This window comes from Suillus fuscotomentosus (assembly GCF_016647785.1).
Source record: "Suillus fuscotomentosus strain FC203 chromosome Unknown F5891scaffold_39, whole genome shotgun sequence".
NCBI classification, from domain to species: Eukaryota; Fungi; Basidiomycota; class Agaricomycetes; order Boletales; family Suillaceae; genus Suillus; species Suillus fuscotomentosus.
The window spans coordinates 81,075-99,132 of record NW_024539551.1 but is presented as its reverse complement, the minus strand read 5'-3'; the positions used below and the strand labels follow the sequence as shown (position 1 = coordinate 99,132).

At 47.2% G+C, this 18,058-nt stretch overlaps 2 protein-coding genes across 2 annotated transcripts; both read left to right on the top strand.

Annotated features, from left to right (window-relative positions):
* Window positions 1–8,500: 8,500 nt before the first annotated feature.
* F5891DRAFT_1190786 (uncharacterized protein) lies at window positions 8,501–10,154 on the top strand (the record flags this gene model as incomplete). The annotated part of the gene is made up of 4 exons (XM_041367359.1): window positions 8,501–8,945; window positions 8,998–9,392; window positions 9,448–9,823; window positions 9,880–10,154. 4 exons carry the CDS (start codon window positions 8,501–8,503, stop codon window positions 10,152–10,154), a joined length of 1,491 nt encoding a protein of 496 aa, XP_041223984.1.
* A 172-nt stretch (window positions 10,155–10,326) lies between these two features.
* On the top strand, window positions 10,327–11,141 carry F5891DRAFT_1190785 (uncharacterized protein; the record flags this gene model as incomplete). Its single annotated transcript, XM_041367358.1, has 3 exons — window positions 10,327–10,542; window positions 10,597–10,893; window positions 10,941–11,141. 3 exons carry the CDS (start codon window positions 10,327–10,329, stop codon window positions 11,139–11,141), a joined length of 714 nt encoding a protein of 237 aa, XP_041223983.1.
* Between the last annotated feature and the right edge of the window lie 6,917 nt (window positions 11,142–18,058).

Sequence of the window (18,058 nt, the reverse complement as noted above, 5' to 3'; positions counted from 1 at the left end):
TACATATATGGGTGGGCCGAGGTAGGGGAATATTACATAGACGGGTGGGCTGATGTAGGGTGTATTACATATAGAGGTGGGCCGACGTGGAATGTATTACATATACAGGTGGGCCGACGAAAGGGATATCAAATAGACCAGTGGGCCGAGGGTGCGATAAAATATTTATTACATAGACAGGTGGGCCAAGGTGGGGTATAATTATATAGACAGGTGGGCTGACGTGGGGGATAATACATAGATGGGTGGGCCGACGGGGATGTATTACATATATGGGTGAGCCTAGATATGTTCCATCAAGACATACAGCTGATGTAGCCACCAGCGAATCAAACACGTAGGATACATGTACACTATGAGTGCATATACCTACCATCAACCACCAAATCTAAACCCCTAAGCACAAAAACATGAATCGACCATGTGTGGCATTGACCAATAATCCAGGACTGAAGTGGAAAAACCCCACACCTGAACCCTGGTGTGCAACAAATCCTATTTCTAAGCATGGACACCAGAAGCACAACACTCACAAAAATATATATGTCAAATTTTCAGTGCCAAACCCCAAACCGAGATGTACCAACCCCTGAATCCCAAAACCCACATTGACTTACCCATGTGCAATATATTTTTATTTAGACATACTGAGTTCCGAATTCCGGACACCCGAACCCCGAAACCTGAGACTGCCAGGTCTCAGGTATCGGGTGTCCGGAACTCGGAACTTGAGAAAATTTGGGGAGATCAATACAATTTGATTTACAATCAAGTTGATTGACAAACACATTGACTTACCTATGTTTGCAATATATTTTTGTTTAGACATACCGAGTTCTGAGTTCCGGACCCCTGATACCCGAGACCCGGCAGTCTCGGGTTTCGGGGTTCGGGTGTCTGGAATTTGGAACTCGGTATGTCTAAACAAAAATATATTGCAAACATGGGTAAGTCAATGTGTTTGTCAATCAACTTGATTGTAAATCAAATTGTATTGATCTCCCCAAATTTTCTCAAGTTCCGAGTTCCAGACACCCGAGACCCGAGACCCAGCAGTCTTGGGTTTCAGGGTTTGGGGGTTGGTACATCTTGGTTTGGGGTTTGGGGGTTAGTAAAATGTTTACAGATATACATAGGTTGATTTAAACATGTCTGGAAGATGTCATTCGTCTAAAATGTCAAATCCTGAGTTCCGGGTGTTGGGACTCGGTACCCGGCACCCGGCACTCGGGGTTCGGCACTGATAATTTGACATTCGGGTGTTCAGGTTTCAGGTGATATCTATCTCAATCTGCAGTTTCGAGTCTTGGATATCGGGAGTGATCATTGAATGATTCAATTGTGGCATAGGTAACATGCATGGAAAAACATTTATGTACATCTATCACTGAGCAATTATGTAGCCATGTCAACCTCCTCACCAGGAAGATCAACCTTTCCCTCAACATCCATCTCATAATCAGAAGAATCATATTCTGGCAGGAGGTTACCTGGTTCATTAGGGACCACAATATCGCCGGGGAATTCTGGCAGGAGGTTGCCTGGTTCATCAGGGAGAACAATTTCGCCAGAGGATTGTGGACCCTCAGGCTGAACTTGGGTGGGCTCAACCATGGGACCTACCATAACAGATCCATGCTCAGGCGTCAAGGGTGTAGGTTCCATGACGGAAAAGTCCAAATCAATGAGGTTGGAAAGTGCGGAGGGGAGGGGTGACATGGACGGGGGGGACCTCCTTGATCAAGCAACATTAATCCATCGGCCAGTGTGTCCGGAAGTGAAAATGAAGGGTGCCGGTCGACCACTGTGCGCCAGAGGCTCTCATGGAGGCATTGCAGGGTATCAATATTAGCGTCCTGCTCCTGCACCTGAGCCTCAAGAATAGCGATGCGAGCTGCACCATCCTGAATTGCAATTGCCATGGAATGGAGATCCGGCATGGGAACATGGAGTGCTGCACGAGGCACTGCAATGCTGGAAGACCTGACTGCTAAGTAAAAAATTAGGTCAGCCGGTCATCAAAAGTATGGGTGACTTACCAGCTGGCGCAGGTGCAGGGACAGGTGCAGGGACAGGTGTCTTCTTGGTAGTGATGGTCTTGCTGCGACCACATGACTGCACCTGGGGTGTAGTTGCAGCAGGGATGGCCAGAGTTCGGGAAGGGCCACAAGATTGACTACAAGTTCGGGCCCTTGACCGGGAGGGAGACGGAGCATTGGATGGAGCAGGGGCAGGTGTCTTGGAACGCATCCGGCCGGTGGTAGACTTCCCTCGGGTCCGTTTGGGCAGGGATCCCAGAGATGCAGGGTTGCATTTGATCTTCTTGGTGGAGCAGCGGATGCAAGACAAGCAGGGGAGGCTGGACCTCATGTCCAATCGAGTCGCACAGGGCCAATTTTCCTTGACACAATAATGGCAGGGGTTGTTCTGTGGTATCAGTTAGTAGATGGACGAAGGGGAATTTATTTCAGTACTCACTGGGCCGGGAATGGTGATATCAAATGTGGTATTGGCCGGCGGGTCACCATCCAAAGCACTGGAAGTATCATCAGAGGACTCCTCCTCAACTTCTGGACGACTGCCAGAGGTTGCCTGACTGATTGTTAATACACATATGAGTTTCTGGACAACTTCTAAGACTTACCTGAGCCTCCGGACGACTGATGGGAGATTTCTAATGTAATGGGAATGAGTGGGAACTATACATGGGAGGTCCAGACAAGTCCAAACGACTCACCGTAACCTCCGGACGACTGCCGGCAGTCAGCTGTGGACACATGAGCATATATTTAAGGTCCAAACGAAAAATGCAAACTTACTGAAGCAGGCCCAAATGATTGCTTCTTGGGGGAACCGGGTGACCGAGGTGACTGGGGCTTCCTTACCTTTTCCTTTGTCCCGGACCTCGGGGGTCGTATTGCTGGAAGGTCTGGCGATGACCAGAGGTGAGGGAATGACGGGGGTGGGGGAAGGGACAGGTGCAGGTGAAGGGACAGGTGGAGACGGAAGGTTGACAGTCAGTGGGCCAGTGGAAATGTTAGGGACAACAGGGAGATCACAGGAATTGTCACCCAATGCCTCCCAGGCATGGACTTGCTTGCGCCAGGCGTGTCTAGCCACCTGGGGGTCATCATGGCCAATGCTGTGCCAGTTGGGCAATGCCCGGGGAGTCATGGAACGCACCCTCATCAGCTCCTTAGAGCAGGACGCCACAATTCCAGGGATGTATTCCCCTTTCTCATGGGCCTGGATGATGTCAGCCTACCTGGACATTACAAACATTAATGTTACACTAATTTAATAAGTTCAACATACCAAAAGAGTGGTGACCTGCTTTGTTAGAACAAGGTGGACGTCCACTGAGCCGGCCGGGATGTGCCAGGCGCCGGCAATGATGCCCACAAGTTGAACAGTGGACGCCTTGAGGTTGGCCAATGAAGATTGAACTTGAGTAGACATTTGGATGGAGTTGACAGATGTGAGAATGTTGAAAGCAGGGTGAAATCTGTTTTTCTGATTTCAGTCAATTGATCTGACATGGTTCAGATCCATTAGATGATATATACCTTGGGCCGGATGATGAGTTAGACTCTGATTCTGGGTCGTCGTCCAGTGGTTTGGATGTGTTGAATGTGATTCCCGGTATGTTTTCCAATTCAAATGTACATATTTTACATGTGCAAATTCATCACATACTTCCAGATCCATCATCTCCGGCTCTGGCGGATGGACTGGCCCTGTACAATGACCCGGACTTGTATCTTGGTCCGGAGGATACCTTGATTTCGTCTGATGATGCTCCGGTTGTACCCGATTTTCCTATGGCTGGTGAGATTACTCTGTCCATCCCATGGTCACCTTTCATGGCATTTCCCCAGTGAATGAATCAACTCTGGAGCCTCATCCGGCCACTCCGGGTGTACCAGGGGCACCCATACCTTGTACGTATATTCATATCATTTCATGTGTTTTACTGATGCTATCTCCTAAGCTATGTCAGAAACTCCCGAATGTCAATCGCCCAAGCCAGAACTCAACAATGAAGCACTGCATGCCATGGTTCAGGAGTTCATGCCAATCGGATCTTATGATCAAGCTGAAAGTAAGTATGCAACAGTTGATTATTTATCTCTGCTAATATCCTGCAAGTTCAATCAATTGTAGATCGCCTGGGAGATTATCAACAGCGTCATGGAAATCTTCCTGCCCCTACAGTAGCCCAAATTCTTGAGGCTGACAGACCATTCAGGATGGCATGGGCTGAAACATGTGACAAGCTGCAGAAAGCAGATGCTGACCTCCAGAGGATGCAAAGGGTAAGGGAGTCAACCTCTAAAATGCTGAAGGTATTAGATACCCTCATTGAGGCCTTTGAGGACTCAAGTAACATGTAAATATTGATCAATGTCTGATAGTAGACACATTGCAGTACTACTCGGTAGGTAGTCCTTGGTACTTGTATACTCTACCTACCCAGTACTCGCTGCCAGGTTTTCTGTGCTCGGTAGTTCGGGGCTCGGTAGTTGGGGCTCAGGGGCTGGTAGTCGGGGCTTGGTACTCGGTGCTTGGTACTTGGTGCTTGGTACTCGGGGCTCGGTACTCGGTGTTCGGTACTCGGTGCCTTGGTACTTGGTGTTTGGTACTTGGTGTTCGTACTCAGGCCTTGGTACTCGGTGCCCGGTGTTCGGGCTTCGGTACTCGGGGTTCGGTACTCGGGCCTTGGTACTCGAGATTTGGCATTTGGCATTTACAATTTGGTTGTTAGTACTTTGACATATACATAATAGCACATATGACATTACACATGAGGGCAGGAAGATATATGTACATTAAGTGCGTCCCCGTGCTCTGGTTACTCTAGGTGTACTGTCTACTGGCATTTGCAACTTACTCCGGGTCGTCCTCGTGGATGGTTCAACAGTGACTCTAGTGCCCCGCCTCCTTTTCTGTGCCAGGCGGCGTGATACTCTCTTCCATTTCAACATCATCTCTAACCTCGCCCATCACGTCGTCAGTTAACCCAGCAAGGAGGTCTCCCATTCGTGATGTCAGTAATGCACCTTTTGTGGCCGGCTTGGCCGGGCGAGGCTTTGGAATTGGACATGGGACTGCCAGCCCTCTGAGTGTAGGACCTCCTGTCCTGGGCTTCTTCAGCGGAGGTCTCCCGTCAGCCAGGTCATCATCCACATCATGCTCCGTATAATGAGTGGCACTCTCCTTATCACTCTCGGCTTCTGTCGATGACTCCCGAGGCCTTCGGATGGTAACCCTCTGTTGCCTTCTCACTATACGAGTCTGAGGAGAGGGCGAGTTGCCAGATATGACAGATGGTACCATGTCCCCATCTTTGTTCTTCCATGCTTTGAACAGAAATGCTGACCCTTCGCCTGTTTCCTGCCGAGCGAGCCAGAACTGGAGCAAGGTAGTGGTGTCCCAAATTTGCAGCTTCGAAGGTTCCTTCAAGTCAACATCCACTGGAAGATATGTCCGGGCCACGAAGTCATCCTGACTTTGTACAATGGCACTCCATGGCACAACCGCCTTGTTCTTCCCAGAGCATATCCCTTTGTCCATGCATTGAACAATTTGTCAGGTGATGCGACGACAAACTCACGATAGTGCGATGTAAGAAAGGCCCTCACTATGGCCTTCTTCTCCTCAAGTTTGGTGTCAGTGATGTCCAGAAGGAGTGGCATACCCTCCCCGTCCATTTCGAGTTCGAAGGCTGGTTTTTGAATTCGTTTTCGACCTCCCTTGACCTGACGTCCTCCATCCCATGCCCCGGCGCCTATCATTGTGATGCTCAACATGTTCAATCTGGTATACATGGTTCACACACTCACCAAACTGTTCCTGCACGTACTCCTGCCACACTGGCTCAATGTCCTCCCAGTCCTTCGTCTTCATGAAGCTGGTCCCATCTCCTAAGGCCTCAGTATCATCATGCCTGCATGAATATTTTGAGATGAAAAATCTCCGTCAATGGATAAATGTACTCACATCCCGAACAGCACCTTTTCATTCTTCCAAGCCGACATCACAAACACTCTCATCCCACATTGCCTCCACATCTTGTTCGAAAAGTGCTCCATATATGCCGAACCGTTCTTACGAGCGACTTGTGCTTGTATCTCCGGAGGTGGACAGTTGTTGGACCACTCTTCGGCTGTTTCTTTAGCCTTCTCCAACTCATCATCATCCAATTCAGCCATGACTCTCTTCACCGCCGCCTGATAATGTTTGAACATACCAGGATCTCCTGGCTTTACCCTGGACTCGTCCTCAATCCTCTTCAGCACCTCTTGGCGTTTCTGCTGGTAGACCACCATCCTGGGCGTCCATTTCCTCCCATACTTGATCATGTCCTTCCTTTCCTTCTTTTTCTTGTTGTTGAACAACCAAGTCTTGTACACCTAAGAGTTGATGAAAGAATGTGACATTAAAAATTTAGTTTTTCAACACAACAAAGAAGCCTCACCTGCTTCCTCTTTTTCCATTGTTTTTGGTCCAACTTAGGAGCAAACAACCTGGCCGCCCTTGCTATGGCAGTGAAAATCGCTCGCTTCTCACTCCTTTTGGCAGCAGTCCACTCAGGAAGGTAGTTCTTCAACTCCAAAATCTCCTTGTCCGTGAGCTTCTGAGACTGTGGTTGATGCATCCTGTGTCTTCTGGAAGTCGTGTTGGTGGAATGACCTGTTCTTGCCATAGTGAATCAGAATGCAGAAATGGCTAAGGATTTTCAAGGTGGAAGTATTAATGAATTGTGCGAAGTTGAACTTTGAGCAAAGCCTAATGATAGGTTAATCGGCCCATATTGGACCCTGAGCTATTAATGGAAATGAATTTGTAATGAGCCAACAGGACTGCACCGCATCATATTGCAATAACAATTCATTACACCTGAGCTGATGCCTTGCTTGCAACATTAATAAACAAGATGAAGATAGGTAGATGCACCCCAGTGCAAAAATCTCACAGGGTGGAAGCAAGGGGCAGCAAAGGTAGGAAGACTTGGGTCAAGGTCCCACTTGCAAGCACGAGGCGACATGCCTACAGGTCCATGCCTAACTCTCCCCCAGAATCACCAACAATTCAGCCTGTTGAGGCACCGCCTCCTTGGGAAGACTTTCCTGACAATACTTACGAGCAGGACCAAGGCTCATTTGAGCCTTTGCAACTCCCAAAAACCATGGCAAGTTCATGTACAATGTTGGAGTGTCATTCAAACTATGGCTAAGCATTCAAAAATACAGAGTCAAAATGACTACCTCAGGCAATGGCTGCCAAGGCAGGAATCATATCTACATCACCTCCTCGATCGAGAAGCTCCACCAGAAGACAGGAGATGCATCATCTGCCAACAGGATGGGGTGTACAAATGTCAAGATTGTCTTGGCGAGCCACTCTATTGCACGGGCTGTTGCAGGAGTCAACATCGTAGCAATCCTTTCCACTGGATCAGTCAATGGAATGGGCGATTCTTCGAGCGGAGTTGTCTAGCTCATGTGGGACTCATTATATACTCGGACATTCAAATGTTTCGACACAGATTTTTCCCTGCATCTTTTAACAGGCCAAAGACTGTGTTCACCTTCAGAGTGCTCAATGATTTCCTACTGGACAGCCTTGAATGTGGCACCTCAGCGATGAACTATTACAGCAAGCTCTGGCGAATGACCTCCAGCATGTTTCCACACCTTGTTCCGGTAATGCCTTACCCTCATGATCTACTGGACATCATATTAACAAAGCACATTGCAAGGACCGATACAGAGAGCTCATGAGGGTCGCTCGACAGTGGAGGCAGTTGAAGACAATGAAATGGCATGGCTTTGGCCATTGTTCTGATAACCCGAGCACAGGAGAACTTGCATTATTTTGCCCAGCATGTCCTCAGCCTGGGATTAATGTGCTGTTGTCAGAGGATGAATCTCTTGATGAGTGAGTCCTATTCTCAACCTATGTGGCCTCCATAATAATACTAGGGATCCAAGCTGGAAATACACCTGGTCATTTGTGATGGACAGAAATTTCAAAGCCGAACATCTGCATCTCATTAAGCCATTCGATGAAGTTTGGCTGTCCGATGGGCTTGGATTCATGGTAGGAAAGGACAGGTATAAAATGCATCTGGCAGAGGCTGCTGACACAGTGGAAAAATCAAGCTGCAACAATCACCGGGCAGTAAATCAAGCTAATGCTGCTCGGCACAAGCTGGAGTCCACCGGTATCAGGGGAGTTGCCTGTGCCAGACACGGTTGCTTTGTCCCTCACTCCATGGTGGATTTTCAGAAAGGCAAAGGCAAGCCACATCCACCATTTCCCATTCACGAGTTAACCATGGTGGGTCACTTGCAGACAAATGAACATGGACTATGCCCTTTGCGAGGCTTCCCGGCACAACATGGAAGGCATCACCAGGGCTGTCACCTTCTATGATATTAATTGTCAATACAACAAACACTTTTGGGTTCGGGTGGATTGAAGTTGATTTCTAGAAATGGCACCACAACTAACCATCATTCCCGGAATTGGGTTATGGCATGTTCATGGCCATCAGGACAGCTGCTATGTCCGATATGCTTCTAACTTTATTGAAGGCATTGGTCAGATCGATGGAGAGATCATGGAGACGCTATGGGCATGGCTCAATCTGATCTCCCCTGCTGCTCGGGGAATGTCATCTCCTCACCAAAAGGAATGCCTTGATTATCAGATGAATGACTCCAATTTCTGCAAGATGATTTGCATGAAAAGGACTCTATGCCAGAAATACAAACTGGCTAGGAATGGTATCTTAAAAAGTGGAAAGGCATTCGACAGACTCGATGAAGCAGCACCCTCACATTTGAAGACAGAATGTTTAGCCAGGGAGAGGATAGCTCAGTCAAGCAGATTGAATGATCCTTCAGCCATGGATGAATATGAGATCAATATCGAAAAGGGTACATTGAGTTCCATTGTCTCCATCGAGGTCTGAATTAATATTGCACTCAGCACCTAGCAAAAAGGAGATCGAGCTTAGATTGTTAGAGGGTAACGCCCGCAATGCAGCACCCTCTCGCAGATCTGTGGCGACATGGATATCAACAGGGTTATCAATTGAAGAGGCTCAGATTGCATTGCTCATTGAGGTCCGAAGGATTGGAAGAAGATCCACCGAGACACAGAGATTAGACATCGCCCGTCAACGAGATCAGCTCCAAGGCCAGATAGATGGATTTGCTTGGTCTGCTCTAACACATATCTGGGAGGGATTTGATGCAGATGATGAACCTGAGGACTTGGACATAGACATTCTAGATTATATGACCGGCGATTTCACAGAGACATCTCATACATGGACAAACTCTCCCGAGCTCACTGTAATCCCATTGCCATCAAACCTGGGGGTTGATAGATGCAGACGATGCATGGCAGAGGATCTGATTTCCCTGGAGATGTCAGCTTCGTGAAGGGCAGGCCAATGATGCCCTTCACAATCTCCGCATTTACCTTTGCAACAAGGCCATCCTGTTCCGAACAACCGTTAGGCAGGCCAAATCCCAGGCCCTGAAAACTCGAGCTTGGTCCCAGGTGACGTCGGTGCAGCAGGCAGTCTCCCTCCATGCCAGCATATATACAAAGACAAGGAAGCAAATGATGAAACTTGAGCCGGGGCAAGACCAGCTTCAGAAATACAAACCCCTGCTTCGCGAGCAACTCAAAATCAGCACTGCAGTGGGAGACCCAAATGCCCGAGGTCAACGAAATGAATCTTTGGCTTGGTTTTGGTCTGTTGAAGTCGACCTCGGGGGTCCTGATCAATCGTGGAATGAGGAATGTGAGTTCCTGCTTGCATGTCATATCCCGCGGTTACCTGACTGGACCCATGCCAAGTTTACCGAGTCCATTGGCTGAGGGCAAAGGCACTATGGGATCGATGGAGGGAGGAAATGCTATTGGTCAAATTGGAGATGGACTGGACATGTAAGTTCTTTTTGTGGAAAACAACCCAATGGGGTGAGCACATGCAGGAATCATTGGAGAAACAACTTCCAGGTCACGGATGCTATGCTGGAAGGCAATCCCAAATGTATTCATTGCTGGCACAGGATGCGCAGGCAGCTTTTCAAGACCTACAAAATGTGTTGATAGAGGCTGGAGATGAATGAACATTGTTTTCTCATGAAGTCCCTTTTTCCACATACATAATTGAGGCCTGGGAATTGTCCAAGGTCAGCCCATGTCGGAGTTTGAATTTCATATCCATCCATCAGTGATTCTTATCTTCACATCTTCACCATCTTTCACTTGTATTGCCAGCACCATAGTCCTGTATTAGCCATGTCTGCATCTCATGCATCCACTTCTGGCACTCTGAATGCTGGAAGCCATTACCGACCCCTGAAGCTGAGCCTTGCAACTATTTCCTGCACATTGGCAATGGCTGGATCTTGCGTCCATGCATGCATCTCTCAATATCGGACGGAAGCTGCCAACAATGGTCTATCTTCTGACTGGATCAAGTATTTTAAAGCTGGGCTGCAATGGGAGATGAATGTATGTCACCACTGCCCTGATGACTTTGTTGGTCAATGCTAAGAATGTGAGCAGACTTTTGTCACACCACTCCTGCAGTACTCCGCTTCACAGAATATTGTGTCGGTGGTTCCGGTCCCTGTCGCTTATATCCTTAAGTTGTATCCCATGCTAACCTGGAACACGGTTCCGGATGACGTCTTTTCATTCCACCTCCTTTCATTTCATGATGAGCCAATTGCAGGACATCCGTCCCGGATTGTGTTTGCATATACATGTCCATGGTGGATGGGAAACACCACAATCCATGATCAACCATGGCAGTGGGATGAAATAATGGCTTCCTGCGTCTCTCACTACCAGTATTGGGCGGTAAGATGTTAGCTGAATTACCTTGATTGATGACTTATCTGTTTCAGCTTAATGTTGAGGATGATGCTTTGGTACTTCCAGAGAAGTTGAAAAACACTTCGACTCCACCACTCATGGGACTGAGATTCATCAAAGAACGCATGGAAGCATTGCTGGAGGAGCAAGATCAGGGCATCGAAGCTAAGATGGGAGAGGTGAAGATGTACACTGACATGTTAGAGAAATTGAGGAAAGGCAAAGGAGTGTAGTCCCATTCAGTCTTCATTGTATACAAGATGTAACATATTCTATGCATGCAAAAATCTCACATCCGAGTCCCAGAAGCCCAGGTCCCGAGTCCCGAATTTCGGAGGTCGGGGTTCGGAGACCCGGAGGTCGGCAACTGTGTTGGGTGTCAGGGTATCCAGACCATTGGAGATAGCATGTGTCAGTATTTTGCGTTTCATGGTTCATGTTGGGTGAATATGGAATCAGGGACCAGGGACTTGGTATTCAGAACAGTGTCAAGTCCCAGGTCATGAGCTCTGAGTCCCGGGTCCCGGGTCCTGAGTCCTGAAGTTCGGAGGTTGGGGTTCGGCAACCCGGAGCTAGGCAACTGTGTTGGGTGTCAGGGCATCCAGGGCATTGGAGATAGCATTTGTCAGTATTTTGCGTTTCATGGTTCATGTTTCTTGGTTAAGGAATCGGGCATCAGGGACTCAGTATTGAGAACAGTGTTGAGTCCCATGTCACGAGCTCCTCCTCCTGAGTCCCGGAAGCCCAGGTCCTGAGTTCCGAATTTCGGAGGTTGGGGTTTGGCGACCTGGAGCTCGGCAACTGTGTTGGGTGTCAGGGTACTCGGAGTATTGGAGATAGCATTTGTCAGTATTTTGCATTTCATGGTTCATGTTTCTTGGTTAAGGAATTGGGCATCAGGGACTCGGTATTGAGAACAGTGTTGAGTCCCATGTCATGAGCTCTAAGTCCCGAGTCCCGAAACCCACACCCAGCAGTTGCCAAGCTCTGGGTCGCCGAACCCCGACCTCCAAAATTCAGAACTCGGGACCTGGGCTTCCGGGACTCAGGACTCGGAGCTCGTGACATGGGACTCAACACTGTTCTCAATACCGAGTTCCTGACGCCCGATTCCTTAACCAAGAAACATGAACCATGAAACGCAAAATACTGACAAATGCTATCTCCAATGCCCCGGATGCCCTGACACCCAACACAGTTGCCGAGCTCCGGGTCGCCGAACCCCGACCTCCGAACTTCGGGACTCGGGACCTGGGTGTCCGGGACTCTGTATTCAGAACAGTGTCGAGTCCGGAGTCCACAATGTCGGGGTTCAGGGTTTTGTCAAATGTGTATGGCAATAACAAATGTTAATTTGAGCGTATTTATACATCTTCCCCCAGTCTCAAATATCACGTGCTGAGGTCCGGGTGTCAGGACTCAGTACCCCAGCACTCGGGACTCCCATATGTCAAGTCCTGAGTTCCAATTATCGAATACCGAGGCTTGCATCCAAATTATTCAGTCCCACATATCACTTTGGAAATGCTCAAAATTGAGTATTGAGGTCCGGATCACAATTGGTACATGGTATTCATTTGTTGGAATGTATATAGGTCACAATGCTTGCTCTTTGTTTGATCTTTCACACGCTGTATGCACCATCCACACTAGCCCATCCACATGATGGAACACCAGCATAAATGTGAACAGCATCCCTCATATACCATGCCCAAGCAATCTGATCCCCTTCCACATCATAAACTCCATGTCTCACAATCCTTCCGGAAAACACAATCATACAGCCAGAATTGTACTTGAACTCCAGCTGAAGGTTTGGCATTGTCATCCGAGCATTAGAATAGTTCCCCACGGTGGTGAGAATGTCGAAGCATTCAGCAATGGACATGTGGTCTCGATGATGGGGGGTTTCCCGATTGGAAATGATGGAGAGGGTGTTAAACATGGATGCCCAGTACTGCAGGGCCTCCGGCATCTGTGGCAGATCCTTGCTTACTGCTATATTTCCAAGGTTTGACAAGGTTCTCAACCCTGCCCAGTACTGCTCAGGATGCATGACTCTGAGTGCCGCGGATGCGATGGCTGCTGGCCTTGCAATGGCTTTGAGGATATTCTCGCAGGAAGGTCCCTTCAATGATGCAGATACCTCCGGATCTGACACATTCTTTGGGATTGGTGAGTATGACTGCCAGAATCACCATCTCATCAGATCCTACCTTGTGTCCCTGTTGAAACCATGCCGGAGATAGATTGATGCATCCGGGAGTTGGTCCAACATCTTCCAAGTCCCGGTTGAACAACTTTTGATTAGTTCACCAATTGCCATCAGCCCTTACACTTTTTTCGAGGCTTGGAGCGAGCAAATTGGTGGCCTCCCTGATTTCCTTCTGTAGGTTCCATTAATATTCAATATCCATTGAGTAACAATGTATATTACACACCTGGGTGGCGTCGGTCAGGGCGTCTGGGAGGTACCATGCAATGATGGCACTGGATGCATCGAGAATTGTGGCAGGTTCGTCGACCAACCTTTTGCCTTCATGGCCAGGAGGACACCTCTCAAGCAACCTCGCCTCTCTATGTTCATTATGCCTGGTGTCCTTCGGGGAGATCAATTTTCTATATCTTGCAATATCCATCTGCATCTGAACTGTCATGCAGGAATTTGAATGATAAAACAAATTTTCTGAATCTGCAGGAAGACCCACTGGGATTTTTAGATGCCTTTATGAGTACATCAGCCAAGCGATCGCACACCATCACCAGATCAGTGTCTAGGTTTGGGGAAGGTATAACTGGGCCTCCTCCAGTCTTCTCTGCCTTGAATTTCTGTTCAGTATATTCCCCTGCTTCATAAGTCACAGTCAGGGCCCAAGTGCGCCAGATGTTTATGCTATCAGGAGGGGAAGGGGAAGAACCGTTCATGCTGAATGTTAATCTTGGGAAATCAGACGCTGAATGCTGGATGTCTGGACTTTGGTGTTATAGGGGGTGGAGATAGAGAGGATCAGATAAGGGAGCCTTGGATAATTTTGGCTGTCAAAGATGTATTATTATCCATTGCTCAATGAAATACTACCTGATTGGAAGTGTGCTGGTCATCAGATATTCATTTGTCAACTCCCAGGTCCCGGAACTTGGAAGTCGGTACGGTTGACCCATATTTGGGTGGTCGGAATTTGGCGTCTCGTAGGGCAACACAAGCTTTGCACAGCCATGTCAGGAGATCACCTGCTGCTCCGGGAATTCGGTAACTTTGATCTATTACCTCCTCTGAGTACGGTTGACTCACATGTTGGTGGTTGGAACTTGGCTTCTTGTAGGGCAACACAAGCTTCGCACCCCGGATTCCACATTCTGCAAGACAACCTAAGCACCATCAGAGGCCATGTCAAGAGAGCACCTGCTGCTTTCTTCAGAAACATCTCAATTTTGGTTGGCCATTTAACATGGAAAGTATTAACTAAATTATGTGTTGAGTTCCGGGTCCCGCAACTCGGAACTCGGTACAGTTGACTCCAATTCTGGTGGTCGGAACTTGGCTTCTCATAGGGCAACACAAGCTTTGCACCCCGGATTCCACATTCTGCAAGACAACCTGTGCACCATCAAAAAGTATTAACTAAATTATGTGTTGAGTTCTGGGTCCCGGAACTTGGAACTCGGTACAGTTGACTCAAATTCTGGTGGTCAGAACTTGGCGTCTCATAGGGCAACACAAGCTTCGCACTGCCATGTCACGAGATCACCTGATGCTCCGGGAACTTGGTAACTTTGATTTATTACCTCCTCTAATTTGGTTGATGTACAACTACCTCAGCTCCATCATGTCTACAATTATGATACACATGGGCCCACCCATCTATATTTTATACCACCCTCGGCCCACCCGTCTAATACAACATCCCATACAACACCCTCGGCCCACCAGTCCAATTAATATGTGTCTGGGCCCACCCGTATAATACAATATTTTATAACACCCTCAGCCCACCCGTCTAATTTAATATGTGTCTGGGCCCACCCATGAATGTGATAACAAGTACCTACCCATCTATCTCATACACATCTACCTTAATACACCCATCTGCATAATATCCAACTACCTCGGCCCACCCGTCTACATAATATTCATGTACATCGGCCCACTCATCTACTCTATATATTCCCTGCATGAGCCCACCCGCCTCCATCGGGAATAATTTGCCTCCCAGCCCATCTGTCATAGTCGAGGATATTTTTATCATGGGCCCATGGTCCACTGGCCCATATCATATGGGATATTATGCACATCCGTTCCCTCATATTATACGGAGATAGGTCACTGTAATATGTGCTTTATTGGTGACATTGACATTGAGGATAGTTTTATGCCTTCATCACCTACCAAATCGACACCTAAAAAACAGCGCCGCATATAATATCCCCTATTCACATTTACATTTAACACTTGTCACTACAAATGTCACAATTAATCATTTATTTTGATCATTTATTTAAACAATTAATACTGTGAGTCAAAGGATAAGGAAAATTAGGGTTAAGCATGAATATTGGAACAAGAAAGCATAGTATTGACTGGTAGATATACCTAAGGACAAGGGTGACAATGATTAGTGGCATAGTTGCATATGGAGACCATGTGCATCCTTCCCTTAATTAATTATGGGCCTTTCCCATCACCCATGGTCCTTCCCTTAATTAATTACGGGTGTATCCCATCCCCCATGGTCCTTCCCATAATTGATTGTGGGGCTATCCCATCCTCCATGGTCCTTCCCTTAATTGAGTCCATCCTCTGTGGTCTGTCCCATAATTAATTGTGGGGCTATCTCATCCACCATGGTTCTTCCCATAATTGATTATGGGCCTATCCCATCCACCATGGTCCTTCCCTTAATTGAGTCCATCCTCCGTGGTCTGTCCCATAATTAATTGTGGGGCTATTCCATCCACCATGGTTCTTCCCATAATTGATTATGGGCCTATCCCATCCACCATGGTCCTTCCCTTAATTGATTCCATCCCCCGTGGTCCTTCCCACCATTGATTACAGGGTTATCCCATCCTCCGTGGTCCGTCCCATAATTGATTATGGGCCTCTCACATCCACTGTGGTCCATCCATAATTGATTGCGGGGCTGTCCCATCCTCTGTGGTCCTTCCCTTAATTGAGTACGGCCTTTCCCTTCCACCATGGTCCATCCCATATTTCATTACGGGCCTTTCCCTTCCTCCATGGTCCGTCCCATAATTGATTACAGATCTTTCCCATCTACTGTGGTCCTTCCCTCTCCCCGAGTGATGACTCTGTAGGCATAGGCGAGTAGCTGAGACCAGGCATTGGTAGGTCAATATCTGAATAGTGCGATCCCTGAGTGATGATTCTGTGGGCATGGCAAGTAGCTGAGACCAGGCATTGGTGGATCAATATCTGAATAGTGTGATCCCTGAGTGATGACTCTGTAGGCATAGGCGAGTAGCTGAGACCAGGCATTGGTGGGTCAATATCTGAATAGTGCAATCCCCAAGTGATGATTCTGTAGGTGTAGGTGATTTTATAGACATATTGGTGTGAGGTAGATGTGTGATCATTTTCAGAGGGGAGAGATCCTGGGCTGAGGGGGGGGCATGAATAAATTATCATTTTTAGAAGGGAGAGATCCTGGGCTGAGGGGGGGGGCAGTGAATGAATGATCATTTTGTGTTTTCTAATCCTATTTCATAGACATATCTAATAGTAATTACAGTCATTATGTGACCCATTAGCTTGCACATTAGGTGCCAAGAATGCGCCCAAAATTTTCATTTTTTGGCACAGAAAATTGGGTGGTAAGAGGACCCCTAACACCCCTCCACCATGGGAAAATCCCATGTATGTATGGTCCAATGTTGGCTGGTGGTCTTTCCCACACAAAAATTATTTTGATTGTTGGACCATCCCCAACATATTTTATTTTGGACCCTATGCACTTGGGGAAAGACCAACAAACATCGGCCAGACCATCTAAAAAGCACCCCTTAGGTGAAAACCCTTATAGGTATAATATAACCTAAGAGGTACTTGAAATGGGGTGACCAAAGTGACTTTTGATTGTATTTTTTGGTTGTGTCATATTGTTATTTTGACACTTCAATTGTAGTGAAGTTCCAGATAACCATATATATTGGCAGATGCCATGCATTGGCGTGTAAAAGTTATTAAGTCAGGTTACTTCTAGATCTGACCAATCATGGGAATAGTGGTAGTTAGAGTGGACAATTTTGATGTGATTCAGCGTGCGATTCAGGAAACAATTTTGGACACTGAGAATCAAATTTCACGTCGAATTGTGCTGAATCATTGAAGCGCCTCTGGAGGTGCTTCTGTGATTCTGAATCGGATTTCAGACTTGTAAACAGCTGTATTTCTTCTATTTAAAAATACAAATATCTAATTAAATATACTTGTCCTGTGTGCAAGCAGCTGTGAGCACCCTCTCTGCACTAGAGCAGTATGGCACCCAAAGGAAAAGGTATCCAATCTTCACCGAAAGCTTGTAAGAAAGCACCTGTCAAAAAAGTCAAAAAGTGCTGCAAGTGAGTACCAAAGTCAAAGTTGGAAATACCACAGAGGCTGTCGAGAAGGCTGAGAATAAAAAAAATAGTGACAAGGAAGTAGTGTTGCCGCCGGTGTGAGTTGGAATCGAGTTAACATCGACTCGACTCGGAAATTTACGCAACTCGTGGCAACTGCCCCATGCGGTGTAAACATCGAGTTGCACTGCGAGTTGGTGATTGACATATCGAGAAGACTTTCCCATAAGCTTCCCTGGTATCTTATCAATGTTACTGTAAGTCTCTATAATCTTGCCGACTGTAGCTCGAGTATTTCATGCAATCTTGAGCACTTCTCCAGTGCTTTACACCTCGCCGTTATACCTTGTCAATATGTCTGCCCTACTTACTTCGTCGGTCCATAAAAAATCAAAAAATTTCTACTTTTTTACACATGAGTTTTGTACTACCATGTACATGCCCATAAGTCTCGCACTCATTGTTTTCACACATGGCGCTAATCGTGATTAGGATGCGGAACGAGTATATCCACTCTCATACAAAGTCGCCCTCGACATCTTACCCATACAGGCTTCCTCCGTGCCATGCGAGC